Source organism: Carassius auratus, chromosome 38 (assembly GCF_003368295.1).
Source record: "Carassius auratus strain Wakin chromosome 38, ASM336829v1, whole genome shotgun sequence".
In the NCBI taxonomy this organism is placed as follows: domain Eukaryota; kingdom Metazoa; phylum Chordata; class Actinopteri; order Cypriniformes; family Cyprinidae; genus Carassius; species Carassius auratus.
The window spans coordinates 14658693-14681541 of NC_039280.1; the positions used below are offsets into that span (position 1 = coordinate 14658693).

Sequence of the window (22849 nt, forward strand, 5' to 3'; positions counted from 1 at the left end):
GTTCGAAGGAGAACGCTGGGAAATATGACAGAAATTACGAGATTCATCTTTATTGCGGTACACAAGCTGCGGCACAATGCCTCCGCACTGGGTGCACATCCAGTGTGATACAAGCGTTAGTGTAAGTCCATCCCATATTTCATTACTGAATAAATCAGTGTGTTTGAACAAATCAATTTAGTAAATGACTCAATGACTCAAAGAAAGCCACGTGTCGCCACCTACTGGCACAGCAATGTAACCTGTAGAAAGAGTCACTGAAAAATCCCTCAACTGAAGGTTGCATTTTAAGCCTTTAAACTATATACCAAACTACACACTAATGCACTTTAAATTACACACCAAAGTTGTTTCTCAAAAGTTTATTCATGCCAATGATTGACTCGTATAAAAGATTTTGGCCCATCATAACTATCCTAACAACTTAATGGCCACTTTTATTACTGTTGCAGAACAATAACAATGCTTTATTTGTCAAGCCAGGGCTTCTATGCAACAGGAGGTTAAAGAGTTGAGCTTTAGCCATGGGGTTTTGAGGATCACTTCACTTCCCATGCTGGATTACTCCAATACTGCTGTGGTCGAAGTCTCAAGAGTTTTATCCATGCACGGTCATCAATCTAAATCTGTCCAAACTAACTCTCTCTTCCCTCAGCAGACATGATGTGCTCATGAGTTTACAAAGAACAGGGACTGCTGACCTTAATTGTAACTGGGTGTATGTGCCTGTACACTCTCAGTTGCAGGAGAGGTGCTTATTTGTGCTCAGATCCAGGGCAAACATTAAGCGGATCTCGGTTTGCCGGAGGGACGCGATGAGGCTTCATGGGTGCAGTGTCTGGATGCTATCACACATAATGATCTTCACAGATCTGGCCTCTTGTATTTAATGAGTGGTAGTAATTGCACGCATGACTGTCCTGGGATGAGAAGACTCTGTTGAGTTGACGACTTGGTGTAAAGCCAACAGCGTCTGGCAAAGGGGTGGCTTGATGAGAGACACATTATTCATGTTTTCCTATTTCCAAAAATGCCCGTTTGAGAGCTTTAGTTAAACCGGAGAGTTATGTATGACTATGCTCTCACTCTTTTTACTCTAGAACAGAGTCTTTGGCATGGATACAAACACACTCTGTCTCGGCTTATGTCAGACATCTTGTCTCCATGTTTGGATGAGCTATCAGTGGTGCGTGACTGTGCTACTGATTGTGTTTCACCACTGCGGGGGTGTTTTGTTTTTTTCTTCAAGATTATGGTACTGCCAATGAAAGCAATACAAGATGTAAAATCAAACAAAAGACTATTAGATAAGACTGATGTCATTACGTGATGCTTTAACCTTCATAAATATTTCTGTGCTTGCGCAAAAGTGCACTCAGTAATACATAAGGTCAGTAAGACCCCAACTGAACTTTTAGGAATTTTCTATTCAGCAATGAATTATGAAAAAAGTATAAGTTTCCACAAAAATATTAATATTGAGCAGAACAACTGTTACAATTTTGCAATATTACTGTATTACATAATATCAGGATTTAACTGGTAGATACAATTCTGAAAGAATTAATTTGCATAGTAGGCTTAACAACAGCTGCTTTTTTTAAGTGCACAATAACAGAGTGATAAAGTTAGTATTCAGATGGTCATGTGACGTTAACATGAGCCTTCATGAGCCCCATAGCTTTTTTTAGGCTACTGACAAGAGTCTTCAATCTGAGTATCAAACAATTTTAATCTAATTACTGAGTGCATCTTTAAAGAATAGCACGAAGATGGAAAAACATGTTTCCTTTCAAAAAACATAGTGGAATATCATTGTATGGGACTTATTTGTCTGCTGGCATTTCTTGCTATTTATTTCAAAAAATTTTATGACTGTATAATCACACAATTGCTCAGAAACAGGCAAGAGAATTAAAGTTTATATCACTGATTAAAAATAGTATAAATAATTAATATCAAAAACAGCATTTTAACAAGAAAAAAAAAACATTTTAAATATAAAAATGTTGGAACAATTAAATACTGGTAGAAAAAAACTACTTAAAATCTACACACTTAAACTTAAAATACACAAACTAACAACACTTGACTGTGAACAACACACAGTGCAGAGAACACTTGGGCTACAACACACAATAAGGTGAAATAAAACAAAGAAAATTGCAGAACCTGAGCAAGCAAATGCAGAAGGGCAGTTACCCAGCATGCACTGTGAATCATGCCGAATAAAAATGAAAAAAAAAAAATAAAGCACCAAAAATATGGAAATCATAACCAAAACGTAAAAGAAATGAAAAACAACAAGCTCGAACATCAGCCTCAGCACCGAAACCATTGATACTGCTCTAATCCTTAAACTGAATCGAACGAAAAGTGTCCGGTCTGTTTCTGCGCTCATCACAGACTTTTATAATCAACAATGTTTTAGGAAAAGCTGTGTCCAAATGATAGCTGTGAAGAATAGGTTGTTTGACGAAAGGGGTGCATGTCTGTCCTGTCTTCAAACTAAAAGGGAACAGAGTTTGAGATGGATCACATGTGTAGTCCACATGGGGCCAGGGCTCCATCATCATTACAATACACAACTTGATGTAGGGGAACAATAATGAATTTAATTTGGCAACTCATTAGCTAGGAACACCTCCTTAAACTACTGTAATTATTCAAAAAAAAACTCCATTATGCAATGTCTGACTGCAATTTCCCTACATATGCTGTAAAGATGAGTATTGCTCAGACACAGCCTTCTGGGTACCAAATGTAAAATGTTAAGAACAGACCTTTAAAAAACATATTAACAGACCTGCAATCTAGACCAGTAAATTTGGTTATTATGGTTTTTATCTCTCTCCTGTGGTTTGTTTTACATCATCTACTTATTTACTACATGCTACCTGCATTTTGACAAATTCAATTATAGGAAATATGAATACACAAATAAATGATCAATGTTTCCATGTGTCTTTGAACTAAAAGAGGTTTAAGCAGTGATCATGTCCAGTCAAAGTGGTTTCTGATGGGCATAAATGTTTGCATACCCATTAAATAGTTAAATGATCCTTCTGGGACCCAGTTCTGTGAAGGCTAATAGGATTCATACCTTCTGTCTAAACTCTTAGTGTAAAGATACATTCTAGGCTTTACAGAGACATCCCATATTTTGGAGTTATTATTAGTTATATTCTCAAATACATATTTTCAATAATTTGCACAAAAAAAAATTGTAAATATACGTGATTTCTATGAAACATACACAGTTTTACAGAATTACATTTTGCCTCATAAACATACGAACATCCACTTTTGTCTATATTTATACAAATTATTTCTGGTGTAATAAAGCCTGTTGTAAAAGTAGACAGCCAGTAGACATTACATGAATACATCTGGAACATCTTTTATATAACAAATCAGAGAACTAGTAGATAGCTCATTGAAAAATGCAAATACTGTCAATTTCATTCCAAACCTGTATTACTACTGTATTATATTTTTTATTAATATTTTGAATTCATTTTTATGTTTTGTTTTAGAATTGTATGTACCTGTCATTTTATTATTTCTATTAATTTTCTATTTACATTTTATTTTTACTTACATTTTACTTACATTTTACAGAAACGTATTTAATTTGTATGGTGCCCAGCATGAAATGCATAAAAAAAATAAAAAAAAGGGAATTGTGTCCACAACATAATTCGCTATTTCATTTTACTAAATTGTGTGCACAATATAATTTGTTCCCTCAATTTGATTCAACTAAAACATTTCCACGATTTAGTAAAACGAGGGAAGTAATTGTTAACTTATTTTTCCTTGCATGGGCTCCATATATTTCAGTTAGTTGCCAATGCATTTTTAACATGCAACATTTTTAATCTCCATTTAAGATTTTTTTTTTTTTTTTTGTCTAGAAAGCTATTTATAGTTTTTTCTAGGTAAAAAATTATACTGACTGTATAATTTACTTTCTTTTGTAGAACAGTTAAAGAGATATTTTGAAAATCGCTAAAAAACAAACAAACAAACAAAACATACATACAGACAGACATTTTTCTGCATAATTTCTTTTGTGTTCCACTGAAGAAAGTACGTTGCTGAATGAAATGTAAACGATAACAATTTTCTTTTTTGTGTGAACAATCAATTTAACTAGTTTGGATCATGTATGTTAAGTCGAAGTTGAAATTAACAAATTTACATGAAATGCCTATTAACTGCATTTTCAGAATGTGTATATTTTCAAATACATGACAAACATTATTTTATAATCATATTTAGATTTAAGACATTACAATCGTTTAAACACTACAACTCTGTAGTACATTTTAATGCACTTTTTTTTTTTTTTTTGCTGGGTCCCAGGAGGTTTCAGAATTTATATTTCATGAATGTATTATTTCAGAATTATATGCAGTAAGCTGTCCAACATCACAGACTATTCATCAGACTGTCAGCTATGCATGGATAGTTCTCTACATACACCTAAGCTGAAGTCAGAGAACCATATGACTGAACCTCTATTGATCTCACTCATTTTAATGTGTTGTAAGAGGCATATCAGTAATGGCATTTCTATATGCCATTCAGTCCTCTTTTCAACTCTTACTCCACGCGTGCGGATGCCAACACAGGCCCGGTCTGTGGGGGCAAGTGGTGCCGGCTCCATGTTCTTGGTGTGGCTTAGATTCTGGAGAGAAGCTCAGAGGCAGCGCATGAGCTCAGAGTTCACTCAGGGTTTATGTCAGTTTCAGCAGTGCTCTAATGGAAACCACAGAGACTCCGACCTGATCCAACAGACGCTGCTCTATATTACAGTCATAGGTCCAGATCTGCGTTCCTGCTCTGATGGTTAAACGCAACGTTGAACACACGCTGACATCAACAGCCATCACAAACCTGGCTGTTGCGTGCTTTCAATAGCAGCGATTACATTTCAAATTACTGCTAGGTCTCGGCACACTATGACTGTACTGTCAGGGCTCAAATTAAATCTAATTAAATCTATAAATATTTACAATATTACTAAAAATCTAATGGCCTCTAAAAATAAACTTTTCAGCTATATTACTTTTTTTAGTTGACAAATTACAGATTTACTTGACACTACTAGTCAAAAGTTTGTGGTCAGTAAGATTTTTTTGAAAAACATATGCTAAACAAGGCTGCATATATTAAATCAAAAATACTGTACAAAATATTCAGACATATTATAACTTAAAATAAACTTCGCTAAATCTCTTGGTTCATTTTGAATTAGACAAAGACAAATTACTGACATCTGATAAAGTTTTGGACATTAGAATTAAATTTAAATTATTATAATTTTATTATCATATTCATAGTCACTATAAATACTAGCCACTAACTGGAACACTATTTAGCGAGGTAACAAAGGAATGAATATAAAAAAGAGAAAAAAAATGGAGTTTAGAAAAACAGAAACTGGTTTTATTGCTCTACTGTTAGACTACATTTAAAATTATCCTTAATTCTTTTTTTAAAACTCAAGCTAAATTCTACACCAAACATTATTACAATCAGCGTTTATATATCATTTATTCGGCCTCCAACGTTTATTCATAAACAACTACTCGTGGAATGGCTCTTGGACATTCGTGAGTTTATGCAGGATTACACTCTAAACATATGTATTTTGCACCAGCCTGAGTTTGTCGGAAACGTGCTGACAGTGGAAATAAATAACCCAACACATTTATTTCAAGGTGCCGTGATGTGTCCGTTCATGAGCACACAGTCCCGTGCATATTTAAACAATAAGGCGAAGCCTGGTGCCTGTCTTTCTGCTCGGCCAGAGAGCTGGAGCCTACTGTAATTGCAACCAGATGCATGCATAGCCAGAGAGAGAAAGAAAGTGAGAGGCTCAGCTCTTTTGACAAGGCCTTCTCTCAACACCAGACTGCGAATCCAAACGTGGGGCTGAGGCCAAACATAACATTTCATCAATCTTGTTTCACTGACAGGGAAACGGCATCAAACAAAGGGGCTCTTAATGGCTTTCTCCCGGCTTAGTATTTGCCCTCAAATTCAGATGATGAAAGCCGGACGTGACCGTGTGCCTGTTTCACGCTGCGAAATGGGTTGGGAAAGAGTGTGCGCGAGAGAGATAGAGGGGGCACTGGAACGTAAATGCGAGCGTTCGGGAGAATCGCTGTGCTGATGACAGGGCCGTGTTTGAGCCAGAAACGAGTGTGGGGGTGGGGGGGGGGTTCAAAATATCCACATTCACATTCAGGGGTCATCTTTGAAAAGGAAAAGAAAAAACGGGACATGGTAAAAGTATCAAGCGGGGCAAAAAAGCAAGCCAATTGCAATGGAGCAGCTCCAGTGCGAGAGCTGAGGCATCCAGGCATTCAGGGTGTGCGCTGACTGAAGATCAGGGCCAGAGTCATGTCACACAGAGATGAGGTGAAGGGCCAGCAGTGACGACGCACAGCCAGAGAGGCTTTTCTCACTGCAGCATGCAAACTAAAAAGCCAGCATATGTCCATTCACAGCGAGCATGCGAGAGATGGGTCAAGCATGATGAGCAGAACTCAGAAAACAGAAAACTGAAACAAACACAAGACAATGATGACACTAAGTGAACAGTGTTTTTTTTTTTTTTATCTGAGTATAAACTAGTGATCTTCTATCATTAGCTGTGCTCTTTTCATTTCAAAAGCAAAACAAACACTGATTTTACAGTAGCACATAACGGATGGAAAAGCAACAGTAGCCACTGTAATGAAATTAAAAAGCAGCAGATGAGTTACAGAAAAGAAGCCACAGACACAGAGCAAAGGGCATGGACATGTGGCTTCGATGGCCAAGGTCTCCAGTCACAGTGTGACATTCATTCTTCCTATCATATTTTTCAGCACTAACCCCCTCTCTATCTGAGACGGGGGCGTGTGAGTCACACAACCACACCTGGTTCTGGATTTTGACTTACTTTCTGCCTCGTGTCGAGTTATAACTCCCTCCGTATTTCTTCCGATTAAGGATGAGAGCAGCAATTTCTGGCACGTAGCGAGCAAACATGGCCTACATGCATGGAACAGAAAAAGAAAAGTGCATGCAAAGAGGGGTTCTGCTGTGACCAAAGCCACAGAGGCACCTGGAATACTTACTTTCTGCCATTTACCGCACTATAGGAACCACCATATTTCTTGCGGTTTCCTATTAACTCTATGATTTCAGGGACGTAGCTGGCAAACATGGCCTAAGGAGAAGATAGGAGACAGAAGCAGAGGCTAAAAAAAGAGAGCGGAGAGACCAGTCCGAGTCTGGAATTCCTTTTTATTTTTATTTATTTATTTATTTCTCTGAGGTGCAGAAATTTGACATGTATTTGCTCCAGAAACAAAATTATGTAGCTTAGTAATATTTATTTATTATTATTATTATTAATTAAATAATAAAAAATAATTTTGAAATCAAAAAATGTCCATTGTGCTTCTGAAAAGAACGGAAAAAGTTCAAATTGAGGGGAAAATGGAATAATGGACAAAAGGCCCACTTTGGAGACTTCTTTTTTTTTATGTTTGTTGTGCTGCTCATCTATATTTTCTCTGACAGCACAAAAAACGTCTTCTGAGAAGGAAGAGAAAGAAGAAAAAACCTACATGCCATGTTTTGTCCAACAAACACTAATGCAGTGGCAAGTGGATTTGAATAGTCCAGTCTGATCGCCCACAGCTGCAAAGCACATTAAGACTCATTAGTGTGCTTCAAATGAGCTGGATGCACTTTGCAAGATTGCAGCCTTGACAAAGTTCTGTTTTATCTCCATGCTGTGTGTTACTAGGGATCTTAATCCCGGAGATGTCAGCCTGACCTCCCGGAGAGAGTTGTGAGAGGTTCTTCACCTCTCTCTAGGGCCCTGATGAATTATGACATCTGCCTGATCAGATCTGACGCTTTACAACATTTCCATACTGAAGTCATTAATTGAACACCTGATATAAAGCAGAGCAGTGATTATTTCCAGCTCTCCTCAAAAACAAAAGGAAATAGCAGATTGCTATGGAAACGTCTGGACAGCTGGAACTTTCTGTGTCCAGTGACAGAACTGAAGCGCATCTGTCCTGCATTACGTCTATATAAGCTCCACATGAGATCCTCAATGTCTATGGATGATCTATACCTCGATCTTGAGTCTGTTAACCACCTAAACACTAAGGATAGGCGATATATATTGATTCTTGAATCTGAATATTTTTATGAGTCGTTTCTTTTTAACCGTTCCTATGAAAAAGTTTCAAAATAACATAATTACTCGAAACTTATTCACGTAAAATTTGATCATAAGGAACTACTTCTACCTAATCCAACCCATTGCTTTCAATGGTGTAGCCAAATTTATTTTAGGTTCAGTTTTGGTATTTTGCTTCTTGCCATCAATCAATTCTTTGAAACTATTTGATGTAACGGTTTCTCTGACTGATGACAAAATGGCCATTTTCCACTCGTAAATAATTTGACCAAAAACTTCCTGCAGAACATAAACATCTAGTCTTTAACTGTTACTTCTATGTATATTTTCCAGTATCTTCATCTGAAGATACTCTGCTGTGCATGCACTTCTAAGAGTGTTTTTGGCTGCTTTTGCTATGGTGACGCTCAAGCAGGACTATGGGCCTTCCGACTGCCACTGTGTTTGTTGGAATTCGGGGAGGGAAACAGAAGGATGGGATCTCCTGAAACCGCAAAACTGTTTTAAGAGAATAGCAACAACATTATTGTCAAAATACATTTCTATAAAATGCTATTTTAAATGCAATAAACATAATGAGGGGTAGTGTCGTACAGCATCTACAAAAATATACAAAATGCATGTACATTTCATCTTAATTTGGGCTGTAATGGTCAAACAAGGGAATGGATCTTAACGGCAGGGGAGTAAACATTACAAAGACAATGGACATATACAATATGGTAAAAACAGTGTTATAATTTGGGCTATCATGAAGACTGTGGTATGGTAAAAACAGTGTTATAATTGTGGAAAGACAACAGTTATGAAAGTGTCAAATCACAGGAGTTCTGCATGATTTTTAAATGGTAGTTGTTTGCATTGGGGAAGGGGAGGGGTGCAGGAGTGCCAACAAGAGGAAAAGTGATTTTTACCAGACCACCGAGAATGAAGAAGACCATGAAAAGGCGTCCAAGAGTGGTTCTTGCATAGACGTCTCCATATCCCACCGTGGACATAGTGACCATTAATAAGTACACACATTCCCAATATGAGAGCGGCTGAGAGTTTTGGAAGTTTTCCCATGGATCCCCTGAGTTTTCCACCTGCCGGAGGAACGAAGGGCAAAGAGTGAATTACTGACAGATCAAAACACGATCCTCTACAGCCATCTACTGTCCATACAGAAAATCACAAGGATGAATAGTGAGAGCAACCAAACTGAGGATTTAGTGGCGATCAGAGTCTCTGCTGCCATCTAGTGGCACACCCTGATAAAAACAAAACGACACAAAAAAGGAACCACAAGACACCGAACCTTCAGATGAACTACAACACAAACCACATAGGCCACAAAGGGACAGACGTGACGCTCGCTCAGGAGATTTTCCCTCCCACGAATCTGCATGTGCACTCCTTTCTCTGTCATTTCTCCAGGGCATGGGGAGAGAGGGGAGCGTGTGTGTGTTTTTTCACTCACCAGATGAATGAATCCTGCAGCAGTGAGCCATGTGCTTATGAAGATGGAACACAGGTTCACCAGCTTGATGGAATTACTGTGAGAGACGAGAGTTACATCACACCTCTCAAAGTGAAACGCATCACACTGACGTACAGATCAGTCAGTCATCTACTGAGCCCAACACACACACGAGCGATGCCTTGCCTTGACGCTGCTCGCTGGGAGTGAACACACAGGTTATCAGCAAATAAATCAGAAGACAGTGGGATCCCGAGGATGACCGACAAGCATACTGGAGCTGTTTACTCTAAAGGAGCATTCACATTGGTAGTCTCTACTTGAATGCGGTATGAATTTTGCACTAAACTCATGTCGCCTAAAACCACCACCCGCACAAAAATAATAATTATCACCGATCACTGCAAATCACCATCAATGTGAACGCCCCTTCTATAGCAGCCAATGAGAGAAAATACTGTGGTGCAAATGTAACGTCCTGTTGACAGCTGTGTCAGTTTCAGTGTGATATATCTCAGCAATTTCCCCCGACTGGAAAACGAGATGGCAGCTAAAATAAATGAAACGTCCAGCAGTTTTACAACCACTGAGTTGGGTGCTGAATGCTTTTTCTCCAATTCCTTTCTGATTCATTGACATATTTACGAAGGAGGCACTCATCTGTCATGTGTGTGACAGCCTGCCGGAGGAGGAATCAATCAGAGGCATGTCTGCTTCACACTCCTGCATTCATCAGACGGGAGGCCTGCTAAATGCACACGTAAAACATTCTGCTCAGCTACGAGCCCTGCAGAGGTGTGTGGAGAGCGATGCAAGGGACACCGGATTCTGCTAAAGAGCTGTAGAGACTGTGTGTGTCGATGCCAGCGGAGCAGAGCTTTTGAAATTGAGAGTGAGAGAGGTGCGTGATATGTTGTCGGCCTTACCTCGTTTTTAAGATATTCAAAAACTGTAAAATTTCTGAGAACTGTATCAATCTCAAGGCTCTTAGAAACCTCAGACCTGCAAGAGAAAAGAGAAAAGAAGACGAGGATCAATAAAAAGGATCAACTGTTATTTAAATCAATCTGTGTTCAAAATGGAACACCAGATTCCAAAATATTGGATACTACATTCAGCTTTTGAAAGAACCCAGAATTGGCACCGACAAGCTCAGTTTTCTTTCCTCTGCTGACATTCCAAACTATTAGTTTTTGGCTTTATTTATTTATTTTTATTTTTTTACACCACAGCCATGATTTGCTACTTGCTAAGTGTAGTCGGTGATGACAGGATAGTCATTAGTATTTTTAAAAACTTGCATTTCATATGTATAACTGCTAAATTTGCAAATAGGAGGATTGCCTCCAGGTAATGAAGTCACAATAATAATGTTAATTTTTAATAACAGTATTTTATGGGTATGCAAAAATAGTATGTGAAACAACACAGTAAGCAATAAGAAACATGCCAAACAGTAGAAACCTGCTTCAGTGGTTATATCACACACATTTATTAATACAAATTAAGAAATACTCTTTTTTTATTATTATTAAATTCAATTTTAACAGCTTAATCAAATAATGAGTCACAAATGAAAAAGTCCATTAATTTTTTTTCCCGAAGTAGATGTATATTCCCATGCAGCGTACTCAATTCAGCACATTATGGCAGATACAGTTATTCAGATATTTGTGTAGTGTGCACATACTGCATTCAGAGAACTTATGAAAACATTACCAAATCACAATTTCCATGACAATTAAACTATAAGCAAAACTAATTTACTAGCAAAAATATTGTTTGTTTCTCATTCCTTTTAAAATATGTACAGATTGTGAAATTCAATCGTCTAAAAATAATATTAATGTTACATTTTTTGTTTGTTGTAAACTTCATTCAGATGTTAAGCATGTACTATTTGAGCAATTTATTTGGGCTTTGAGCAGAGAAAGAAGAGCCATGGAACAATCACATTTTGTGTGTGTGTGTGAGAGAGCTGAAACGAGTGCATCAGGAAGCAGATTAGAGAAAAAAAATCACCAGCTTCAGCAGACTTCTTACATAAACAGCATTTTTCCTGTCTTGAGCCTCAAAAACATAATCTATTCAGAAACACACAACCCTAGCTGCAATTCATACAAAAATGAATCAAAAAGCTTCATGACAGGATTCTCTAGTTTCTCTTTGCAAAAATATTTTTACTTCAGGTTTGACATTATCTTCAGCAATAGGAAACCCAGATACTGTAATAAACTCCCAACAAACGTCTTACACACAGTAAACAAGTGTAAAATGATAACCGTGCAGTTTCTGCAAATACAGTCTTAAACTAATACTAAGTTCCCAAGAAACGATGTCTTACCCCAGTTAGACAGTACATGGAGGCAGTAAAAAAGAGAGCTCTGGTTGTCATTCTCCTTGCCGTCTCCTATCTGACCTGGGCCCAACTTCACACGGTAACCATTCTGAAACAGGTCAGCACACGACTTTTTGCGCCGTCGGCTCTGTTGAATGGTTTCTGTGACCAGAGCACCCCGTGGGCCCCGAAACACTAGCAGTTTGCTGGAGATCATGATTCTGTGATCCTACTCCTTTTCGAAGTTCAGCAACGCAGAATGTGATGTTTCCTCAGAACTTCAAAGATGTAAAACCTCTTGATCAAAATTTGAACTTGATCAAAAAATTATTTGCTCCGGGAAATAATGGCTTTCTATGCATGAATGTCAGAATGAATCCAGAAGACGTGTTTAACAATACTTAAAACCCTTCAAGTCTAGACAGTGACACCTGCCACTGGCTGAAAACCCTGATTGAAGCCACAATCTCTGACGTATGTGGTCTGATCTTTTCAGTATTAAACTCCCACGCATGTATCTTCATTCTGACCCCTTCTCTGCTTTAGTGAGGTGACAAGCTTTTGTATACACTAAATCCTTCTAGGGATTTAAAATGAAAATGAAGAAGTAAAAAAATAAAAAAAAACAATTCTGAATTAATCACAGGGTTGTGCTAGCAGTGATGTTTTCTCAGGCTGTTTTTAAACTGATAAACTGTAATGCCATGAAGTAAGATTGTTATGTTAGATTATGGAAGATTATACATTTTATAGCAATTATTACTTTCTAAATTAAGATATTTCCATGCTGTGTTTCTTTCCTGTGTTCTCTTGCATCTGCGAAGCACAGCTGAAATGGATGCAATGTACTGACGTTCTACCTACTGCTGACATTCACTTAAGACATGATCAAATGTGTTTGTGTGAATATTCGTCATCATTTTGTGTATAATTCTCCATTAATTCGACATGAAAGAGTATTCACGCTCTCTGTGTGTGTATTCTTCAGTGTCTGCACTCAGAAAACCAGACCGAATTGAGTTCTCTCTTGCGTAGTAAGATCTATCCATATGTCTGCTCTTCTCTTACTCCCACATATTGGAATTTTTGTATATGACGTGCAGAAAGTGTATGTTAGCTTATATCCTGCCCATTCATATGTACGCATCTAACCTCCAAACTCGTGCTTGGCCGATATATCGACCAATATGTGCCATTTTTCAAATATCAGCATCGGCCGGTGAGATTATGTGCTTGACGATGTGTTCGAGGTGGGACTTTTATTTTGATGGTGCTGAGAGCAGCAGCGCCTGAGAACACAGAGTGCTCACACTCTCTCTCTTGTTCGCTATTGCCTTTAACTGTCTAATACAGATAGAAGGAATTAAACAAAGGAATTAATGTATACAGAAAAGTATTATAATGATTGCTTTTATATTAGGCCTATTAGCAATAGAAAGGCAAACATTATTATACTTTCTCGTTTGCCGTCAGCATTAAGCAAATATGCATTTATATAATTTAAACAAATCTTTGAAAGACTAATGAACATTTAATTTCATAAACCTTGCAAACTTAGTCGAATCCAGCTGTGAGATCTTGTGAAGTGTGTATGTGTATCCAGCATGATTGCGTGTTCTCTGTGTGATCAGTCCATGTGAATTGAATGCTTTAAACTGTAAACTCGTGATTTCAAATTATGTTGCATTTTATGCACTTTTCCATTGTCATATTCATGTAGTTTTCACTGTGTGCTGTACGTAAAATGAGGGTTAACTTGGCTTTATTTGAAAAATATGATTCCCAATGCACACAAACTTCCCAGAATACCCTGTTGGTTACAGTGTTCACTTCCTTTTTAATTATATTTGTTTAACATATTTATTTGTAAAAAAAAAAAACTTTAATCTAAAGTATAAGCATGTTTATTTTAAACGTTTACTTTTTAATCGATTGTCAAATTATTTCAAATTTCTTAAATATTAATAATAAAAAAAATAATATCGGCTTTATATCGGCTATCGGCCCCCTGCTTTCCAAGATATCGTCATCTGCTGTCAAAAAACACATATCGGTCGACCACTACTCCAAACCACACAGCAGATTTTGTTCTGAATGAATCTCTTCCCAAATCACCCAATATTTGTACACAAATAAAACAAAAATAACAACTTTATTCAACAATTCCTCTCCTCGGTCTCTCTTCAAATCAGCATAGAACCATTTTGGCAATTCTCGACGCTTCATAACGTTACGGTTGAATCACTGATGGCAGATGGGTTATTCTGACGATGCTTTTCATAATTTCCTGGAACTTGACACTGTTATTTATTTGGCAGTCTACGGGAAAAGTCTCAAGCCTCCCTGTTTTCATTCAAAATATCTTAAATTGTGATCTGAAGACGAACAAAGCTTTAACGGGTCTGGAAGGACATGGGGGTAAGTAAACAATGACAACATTTTGATTTTGGGATGGAATATCCCTTTAAGTTACATCTCAAATGACAAGGGATCAACAACTTATAATCATGTTTATATTAACTAACAAGTGAACTCATTCTCTCAGATGACCTGGCTATGCAGAGCATTCGCAGCTTATATGGACAGAACGCCACTGGTATATATGTAAAAATTGCTGTTTGTTATCAATGTATTATACAGTACTGTATAGGGGTGTAATGATCTATCAATATGTATCAATACATAGATTAATGTATAACAATACGATGCACTAATGCCACACATAAAATATCGAAATCCGTAGTATAAATAGGCACCTTATTTTTACACTGTCCACATATTCGCCGCATTTCCACCAACGCGTGCATTCTCGTTCAAACTCACGTGTTGGAAAGATAAGACTGTCTGAAAGGCGAGCGTAAAAGATGCTGTGGATAGATGACGGACAGATAGAGTGTTTATGTGAACTTTTCTATGCGCAGTGACACACGCACACAATCAAAACGCACACTTACAGACAGCCGCATCGAAAGTGCGCTAATAACTTATAGAGCTCTCATCCGCTTATTTGTGCATGAATGAACAAATACAGATCAAATTACATCATCATGTACAACTTGGTGAATATCCTAGTAAACAAAGTCGGTTAGGCCTATGTCTAAACCTAAACAGTTGAGAAAAGCCCTATTCGGACAGGACTAGTTTTCTAAACTACGTTTGAGTTTCGATTCTTACCACCTGGCGTCTGTGATTTTCATGTACCAATTTGGACGGGACAAGTATCTCCGTGTTTATTACAGAGGTGGGAGGGTCTGATTTGTGCATCTGGGCGTCACAGAGATCACACGCTCTGTATGCGTTCATTGCATTCATTCAGAATGATTGCCATTAGTATTACACAATAAATACTAAATGGCTAGTATAACAAAACCATGTTAATGTGTGGTTCCTTTAGTTGAACTTGTTTTCCTTTTTTTTCCCCTTTTTTTATTAAATGTAATTAAAACATTATGTAATGGAGTACATAAATGAACATGAGTAATCTTTCCTGATGCTGATATTACAATAGCCGGTATTAACAGTTTACGCGATCTTGCTCTTGATTTTTAATTAATTTGCCGGTAAGCAAATATATCAAACATGCGCACGGTAAGAGCATGTACGGTAATTCATGTTGGCCAAAACACACAAGGAAACGCGTTGTGAAATAAAATATCACCGGCAATCACAGACATTCGCATTCGGACGGGATTAGTTTTCTCAGAGGATCACTGAGTTTGCTGAAAAACGGTAGGTAATTTGCTCTTGAATTATCACAGAGGTTGTGTGAGAAAAACACGTCTGTGAAACGCAGATTTCTCTAACGACCCCCTGTAAAACTAGTCCCATCCGAATAGGGCTAAAGAAAACACAAGTGTATTAGTGTATTGGATCTGTGCTTTCATTCTTAAAGTGAAATCAGACTAACAGAAAACTTCTTTCAAATAAAAAAAAAATATCTCACTGATTTTGACTGAAAAATCTCTATAAGGATTAATTCATATTTAATTTTATTTTATTTTAGATCTACCTGAAAAACAATGTTTATTTAATTTGTGTCTTTGTTATATTGTATTTATTTTCTGCTATTGCGTGCAATTTGTTTATCTGTAGAAAAGGTTTTTAGCACTGAGCCCATAGAAGCAGCCAAAAAAAAGTCTCAAATAAAGTTTTAACAGCTTTATTTTTGTATATTTTTTATTCTTATTATTCTACATTAATGTATTTTGTGTTGTTTCCTAATGAGGATTTACATTATTTTACACATTGCATATTTTAGTACAGATTGTTTTGACTGTTGTCATATCTTTAGATTACTGATCTTTTTTTATTATTATTATTATTATTTATTTTTCTTTATATAAAAAAAACTGCAGGCCTATTTTTTGTTTTGAATGTCCCAATTGAGGAACAGGATGTTAAAATGTAAGATAAATGTTCATGTTATATGTTTTGGCTGCATTTGTGAGATAATAAAAATGTAGATGATTATTTAAAAAAGGTATATAATATAATAGTATTGTTATATAGATAAATATTCTCCTGTATTGAATCATATAGTAGAATTTTTGTGAAGAATGGGAAAACATTGTTACGCTGGGTATGAGAATTGATATCATCTCGTATCGTGACAAACCATCCAATTTACACCCCTAGTGTACTGTATTGTACTGTGAATTTTTCCTTGGTTTTCATTTTTGTTAAATTACAGTACCATTTCTTTTGTTAGATTTTTTCATTGAGGTTTAATCTGCTTGGCAGCAATGACTACTTGTTTGAGAAGATGATTTGTCTAAATGAAAGAAAAGTATGCAGAAGATAGCATAGCTAAATTTTTGATATCTACATTATGCCCTCACAATTTCCCATGAACCTCTGTTGAACCTGTCATGTTTCTGGCTCAGCAGCTGAGAGGCCTGTGGCACAGGAGGCTGGAGGAACAGGATTCAGGAGAGTAAGCCAGCGCTGTGCACTGAAGCAGGCTTAATGGACATGTGTAGAATGGACAGATGCTCATTCAGACTATTTCATTCACATCTGCAGGCTCACAGACCAACAGCAAGTCACGTGTGTTACAGTCACAAACCACTGGTTCTTTTCCTCAATCAGGGAATACTGAACATGTGTAAAGAGGGATAAAGGGTTGCCGGGATTACTCGCCACTCATTTCTCCCAGAATGCATCTGCGTGTGCATGTGCTGAAGCTTGCCACGTGAGAGAGGGTTCTATATATGAAAGAGGCTTAAAGCACAAAATTAGTTTCCTTCATTGATTTATCTTCCTCTGGTCATGTGACTGAGAAGCCTCTGATTCAGACCATCCAGTTATGTGGCACAATACTGCTTCAAACCACCAGATGGCAGTGGGATGTAATATCCACAGGTCAGGGATGGACTGGGACCACTGATGGCTTAAGAATCACCCACTAAAAAAACCTCATCAGTAAATGAATAACTTGTGATGCATCCACTGCTGTACATTTGTAGCACTGATTTATTAAAAACAACCCCAAAACACTGACAATGTTACCACTAGACACAAATATGTAATAAACGCATATGCATATGCAAATACTCATCTAGTAGCATAACTCTTATAACTATTAGCAAAAGTGACGGACCCGCATATAAAAGATCCAGAGTGAAGCTAGGAATCTCCCTCTGTACACGTCCCCTCCATTAATATGCACCAGATCTCCTCACATAAGACAACTGCGATTACTGCCTTCTCTTCACAGACTGATGGGGACTTTAGCTCACTAAACATCTGCATTTCAGAGTCAAGTACCTGTTGTTAAATTGATTGCAAGGATGAAGGAAGCCAGTGTATTATAAACAGCCTCATGCTAATCCATATATAACCCTTGTGTTTGAAAAGACAGTTCTGAACCACTTCTAGAAGATTAATGTCTGTTTCCCAGCAGAGGGTTCCTACATACCCTTTAATTTAACAGCACGTTCTCCTCCACTTTCATCAAGCTCCAATTTTCAGAAAAGAAAATGATACACTCATGTGTATTTACTCATGTGCCATGGTCATGACAGTCCCTAAAGAAGCAGATTAAATTATGACCCATCCTGTTTTTCTTAACAGGGTGGGACCTGGGAGAACAGAAAACAATAGTTCACTTGGCTACATGCTATACATCTACACCAGGGTTTAAACAATCAATTTAGAAGCAGGCGTCTCAATGTACCAAATGTTTTACATTTAATGAAAACTATGAAATAAAGTTCTTTCTTTTTTCTATTGTCCTGTACTGCAGGACAGTTATCTTTAGTCTGGGGACTGAGGGTCTGACAATTCTTCAATGTTTATTTAACTGTTTGTTCTCTAAAAGCTCTTTTCTCTGAGATGAATATGTACATCATGTGCTGATGTGCTGTACATCTTTATTATATAACATATGATCATTGTAACCCCTTCATTCAGAGTTTGCTGAATTGATGTTGCTCTAGATTTCATATGTCGGCTGTTTCCAAATCTTTCATCATGTCTGAGAATCTGTCCCTCTGTGCTGGGAGAGTCCTCTTTGGTCTTTGAGAGGCTTTTATTCTGCACGACAGTCCCATACCATGTCCCCAAAAGTACCAGGTACACATTCATTCAGTGAAACCTATACGGTTTCATATCAATACTTCAAACTATTTCAGTATTTCAAAGTTATAAGTAAATTTATAAGTGTCATATTGCACTAGGTAGAGTAGTGTGCTTTGAACACTATAGCAGAGTTTAACAGAAGCTCTAGTTTTTTAAGTTTGGATAGTATTATATTAAAAGCACTTCTACAAATTAAGTTATGTTCTATCAAAGCATGTTCTACAAATCAAAAATGTTTATTCTATGTGAAAAAAAAAGTTACATTCAGTTAAAGTAGATTTTACTCAACAATAACAGGTAAATCATACAGAGCTGTAGCAGTAAAAGATAGTTGTCTAAATGTTTAATTTTATCAATTTATTTATTCTTTTTTTTTCAGTGCAAAGACCATTTCCAGTCTCTATATTTCCAGTTCAGCCAGTCTATACAAAGAGTCCCATTAACATCACATTTGATTAGTCACAAATTTCAAGTACATTACCATTAAAACAATTTTAAAATGGATAAGCCTGCATTTTTTAAATCAAAATACAGTAAAATTATAGTATTGTAATATTGTTTAATATAAGTACAATTTAAAAATAACTTAGATCAATGTGGTTAATATAATTTAAAAGATCATTTATTCATGTGGTGGAAAAGCTGAATTTTCAAAATATTCCAGATTTCAGTCAAAAGCATTTCTTTAAAATATATATCTTTTGTAAAATTTTATATGCGTTTACTGCAACTTTTAATGCAAAAATTCAATGCAACACTACAGAATGCAAGCATTATTACACTTTATTTTACAGTGTCCTTGTTGCAGTGTAATTATACATTTAAGTACTAAGAAAATACTAATTAACTACATGTACTAACTACTGTATATGGTTAGGATTAGGGTTTAATTTAGGGTTAACTTGCATGCAATTATGCATAATTTGTTGTTATTATACTAGTAAATACATGTAGTGCCTTTAAAGCTAAGCATAATTAAGACTTACATCTTATCCAAATCTCAGTTATTTTCATCATTACATTTGACGCTTCATCAGCTAGACTAATCTCAAGACTTAAAGTCTCATTTCTTCGGACTAAAGTTCTACATCCTGTAATGTTTTAATCATGATTTTTCTCCAAGGTGAGTCAACACTCAGTAGACGACAGTGTCTGAAATTGTGGACATCTGTAAAATGAAGGAAAACACTCTGATTACAAAATTGGTCTGTCTCCAAGCCATTATACTCCTAAAGGTTTGAAGCTCGCAACGACCTTAGTGTTGACACTTTCTCAGCATTTGTACAGCACGGGCAAGAGACTGATTGTTTACATATGCCGCTAAGCCTAACAGCTGTTATTAGGCGGATGTTGATAGCAGCTTTTATTTGATTTTCATTTACTGGCTTGATAGGGAGGAAGACCATTAAAATTACACATTTTTTGATGAACTGTTTTTCTAATGCATTATTCAAACAGCACAGCATAAGATGACAGTGAAGTTATAAATTATTAACTTGTGGTTTTTGATGCATTTAAGAAAGGATGGCGTTCTTTTTTACAGTTGTTTTGGAAAGCACTAACGACACAGGTGGTGTAACGGTTATGAACAATTGTGTTTAATGTACACACTGTAGGCTAAAGCAGACCTGCTTTCCTTTGGCTACAGGACACACACACACACACACACACACACCAGTTGCTTTAAACCACAGTCGTGTCTCACCTGTCGCTCACCCCAGCTTTGACAAAACACATTGTGATGGGAAATCATTACCATCAGACTGAGAGGGCTTACACACCCCACTGGCTTCTCAGAAGTGAGCCTTATACAGGAACATACACTTTCCCTTTCCCAAACCAGACCAGTTTAGATAAGCCACACATCAAAAGTTGCTCCAGGCTTGTCTGTGTTTATCAGTGTGTCTATTGCAAGTTAAGAAACCCAGTGAACACCAGCATCCAGAACCCAAAGTGTGTGACAAGTAAAGGCTTCTTTTTTAAACCAAGGAAATTAGCTATAACGATGAAGTTTTAATAACCTTTTATTAAATTATATGAGAATAGAGAAGTTCATAACTATAATGAAAAACGAATGACTTGGAGTGAATAGGCCTGTTTAACAATTAAAGCCTAAATCATCTCACGTTCCTGCCATCCTTCCCAGCTTTTCTGTCATCTTCGCTTTTTTTCTAGTTCTTAAGCAATGACATTTCATAGCTATTCTTGGGTTTCCAGCGACAGACAGTGACAACAAACCATGGCAGCTTGGCTTAATAATTATAAAATCTCCTGTTTCAACAGTTGCCCTTGTCTCATCATCAGTTTGGCCTTTATCTCATCTAGCTGTGGTTTGAGCTGCTCCTGTGAACGCTGCCCTGGGGTGCAGGGACTGACAGGAGGATCAGGAGGAAAAGGGAGAGAGGAGATTGTTCGGAGACTTACCCAGCCAGCTCCTGTTCAGATACACTGACACAAACACAGGCGGCACTGTGAAGAAGTCCACCACTGAGTTCACCTCCAACCAGAACCACAGCTTATCATTGGCTGCTATGAACTGGAAGAAGAAGAATGGACAATTTCTAGTAAAACATTAAAGGTTTTCAGGCACAAACATAATACTGAGTGCATAGAACGTGGTAAAAAGATGTTGAATATGAAAGTTTAATATATGTACTTACGCGCAGACCAAAGTAGAGTAAGAAGAACACGTTGAATGCCATGTCAATTTGTAACGTGAAGTCTTTGTAGAAATTCTGACAGGATTCTATAGGACTATGGAGAAAGAAAAAGAAATGAATGCGAATTTAATTGAAAACAAATGTCATTTGTTTGGCCTGGAAATAGTCACAATGAACATCTTAATGGTCAGAAAACACAATTCATTTTCCGCATACAAAATATTTATTTTCTTTTTTTGGGGGCTGGGGGGGGATACACCCTATAACCCATCATATAAATATGCATATATAAAATATAAAACCCACCCTTGTAAAACTGCAATACTTTCCAGGTTATATATTTAAATATACTAACATCTTAAGTAGCCTACATAAAAGTTCACTTGTAAAATACAATATGTGTTTGCATTATAATTATATTCAAACCTCACATAAAATAACTGATTTACATAGTTTGTTTTTTTGTACTTTTTGTTTTGTCTATATACTTCTGTTCTGTACTCTACTATGGAAGAAGGCAATGAAATATAATATAAATAACATGTTTTGAATCATTACATACTAAAAGCAAAACTGTTACAATTGTTCACAAGAATACACAAATTAATGTAATGTGTATTATAATGATCTTTTTCATGAGAAAACAACAGCTCTAATATTTCTTTCTCTGCAAGATTCAGGACAGTCTAAAAGCTCCTGGTGCCTTTATCCATTAGTAAAAATCTTAAAATACATAAAACCATTGCTGAATAATTCAATACATTTAGGATAGTTAAATCAACTGTTGAATGATTCAATTAATTAAAAGGCATAATTTCATAACAAGCCAGAAGCCTCTGAGCTGAGGCTAATGTGGTGCTGCCCTTTCACTGACATTATCATTGATCTCATGTAGGAAGTTATTTAGAGATCAGCCCTTGAATTCACCAGGCATAAATAACACGGAAATTTATGCCGGAAATTTTTTTGAAAAAAATCAAAAGAAGCCCATAATGCAAGCTTAACTAGGCCTTCATGGTCAGGAAGAGCTTTCTATCATGTTACAATTAGCCATGTCTCAAAATGCACGACTGTCAAAACGTGTACACTGTGAAACACAAAGCGTCTGATCCTTGAGCTCAATGTCACTTCACACTCAGCAATTACAAGAGATCTCCTGACATGTGGCATCCATGCAGAAAGTATCCCTGCAAAGAAGTCTTTAACAGCTTCCTCCTTAAGCTACATTAAGGCCTCAATGTCATTCTCCAGCAAGATCCTTGACAGCCTGGGCCTTAAGACGACACTTTCCAAGGCCCTTATAAAGTTGTGAGCTGCTCTTAGGTCAGCTGAGAACATGCTATGCCAACTAATAATGGTGTAAACAGCGCTCAGGTGCCACTGAGCTTTTAACTTACACTAGGTGGCCTCAGCTCCTAACCAAGCGCCTGTGGAGGACGTACAGCAATGTCAGTGCACACAGATCTATGTCGCCCTGAGGCACGCACGCACTGGGCTATTTCAGGCCCGCTATGTTTCTTCTTCATCATCTTTTACAAAGAAGTGCCACTGTGGCACTCATTCATACAGGGAACAGAAATGAATGCATATCC

General features: G+C 37.0%; 1 protein-coding gene across 18 annotated transcripts in view; it reads right to left on the reverse strand.

Annotated features, from left to right (window-relative positions):
• Positions 1–22849, reverse strand: part of kcnma1a (potassium large conductance calcium-activated channel, subfamily M, alpha member 1a) — a 200571-nt gene that overhangs the window by 61847 nt on the left and 115875 nt on the right. For all 18 annotated transcript variants that reach the window (XM_026224319.1, XM_026224322.1, XM_026224320.1 and 15 more), the window contains exons 4-9: positions 21258–21351; positions 21022–21133; positions 10607–10682; positions 9681–9756; positions 9136–9306; positions 7137–7228 (exon numbers count right to left, since the gene is read on the reverse strand). In XM_026224319.1, the coding sequence (XP_026080104.1) occupies positions 7137–7228; positions 9136–9306; positions 9681–9756; positions 10607–10682; positions 21022–21133; positions 21258–21351 (621 nt within the window). The remainder of the gene's footprint in view (positions 1–7136; positions 7229–9135; positions 9307–9680; positions 9757–10606; positions 10683–21021; positions 21134–21257; positions 21352–22849) is intronic.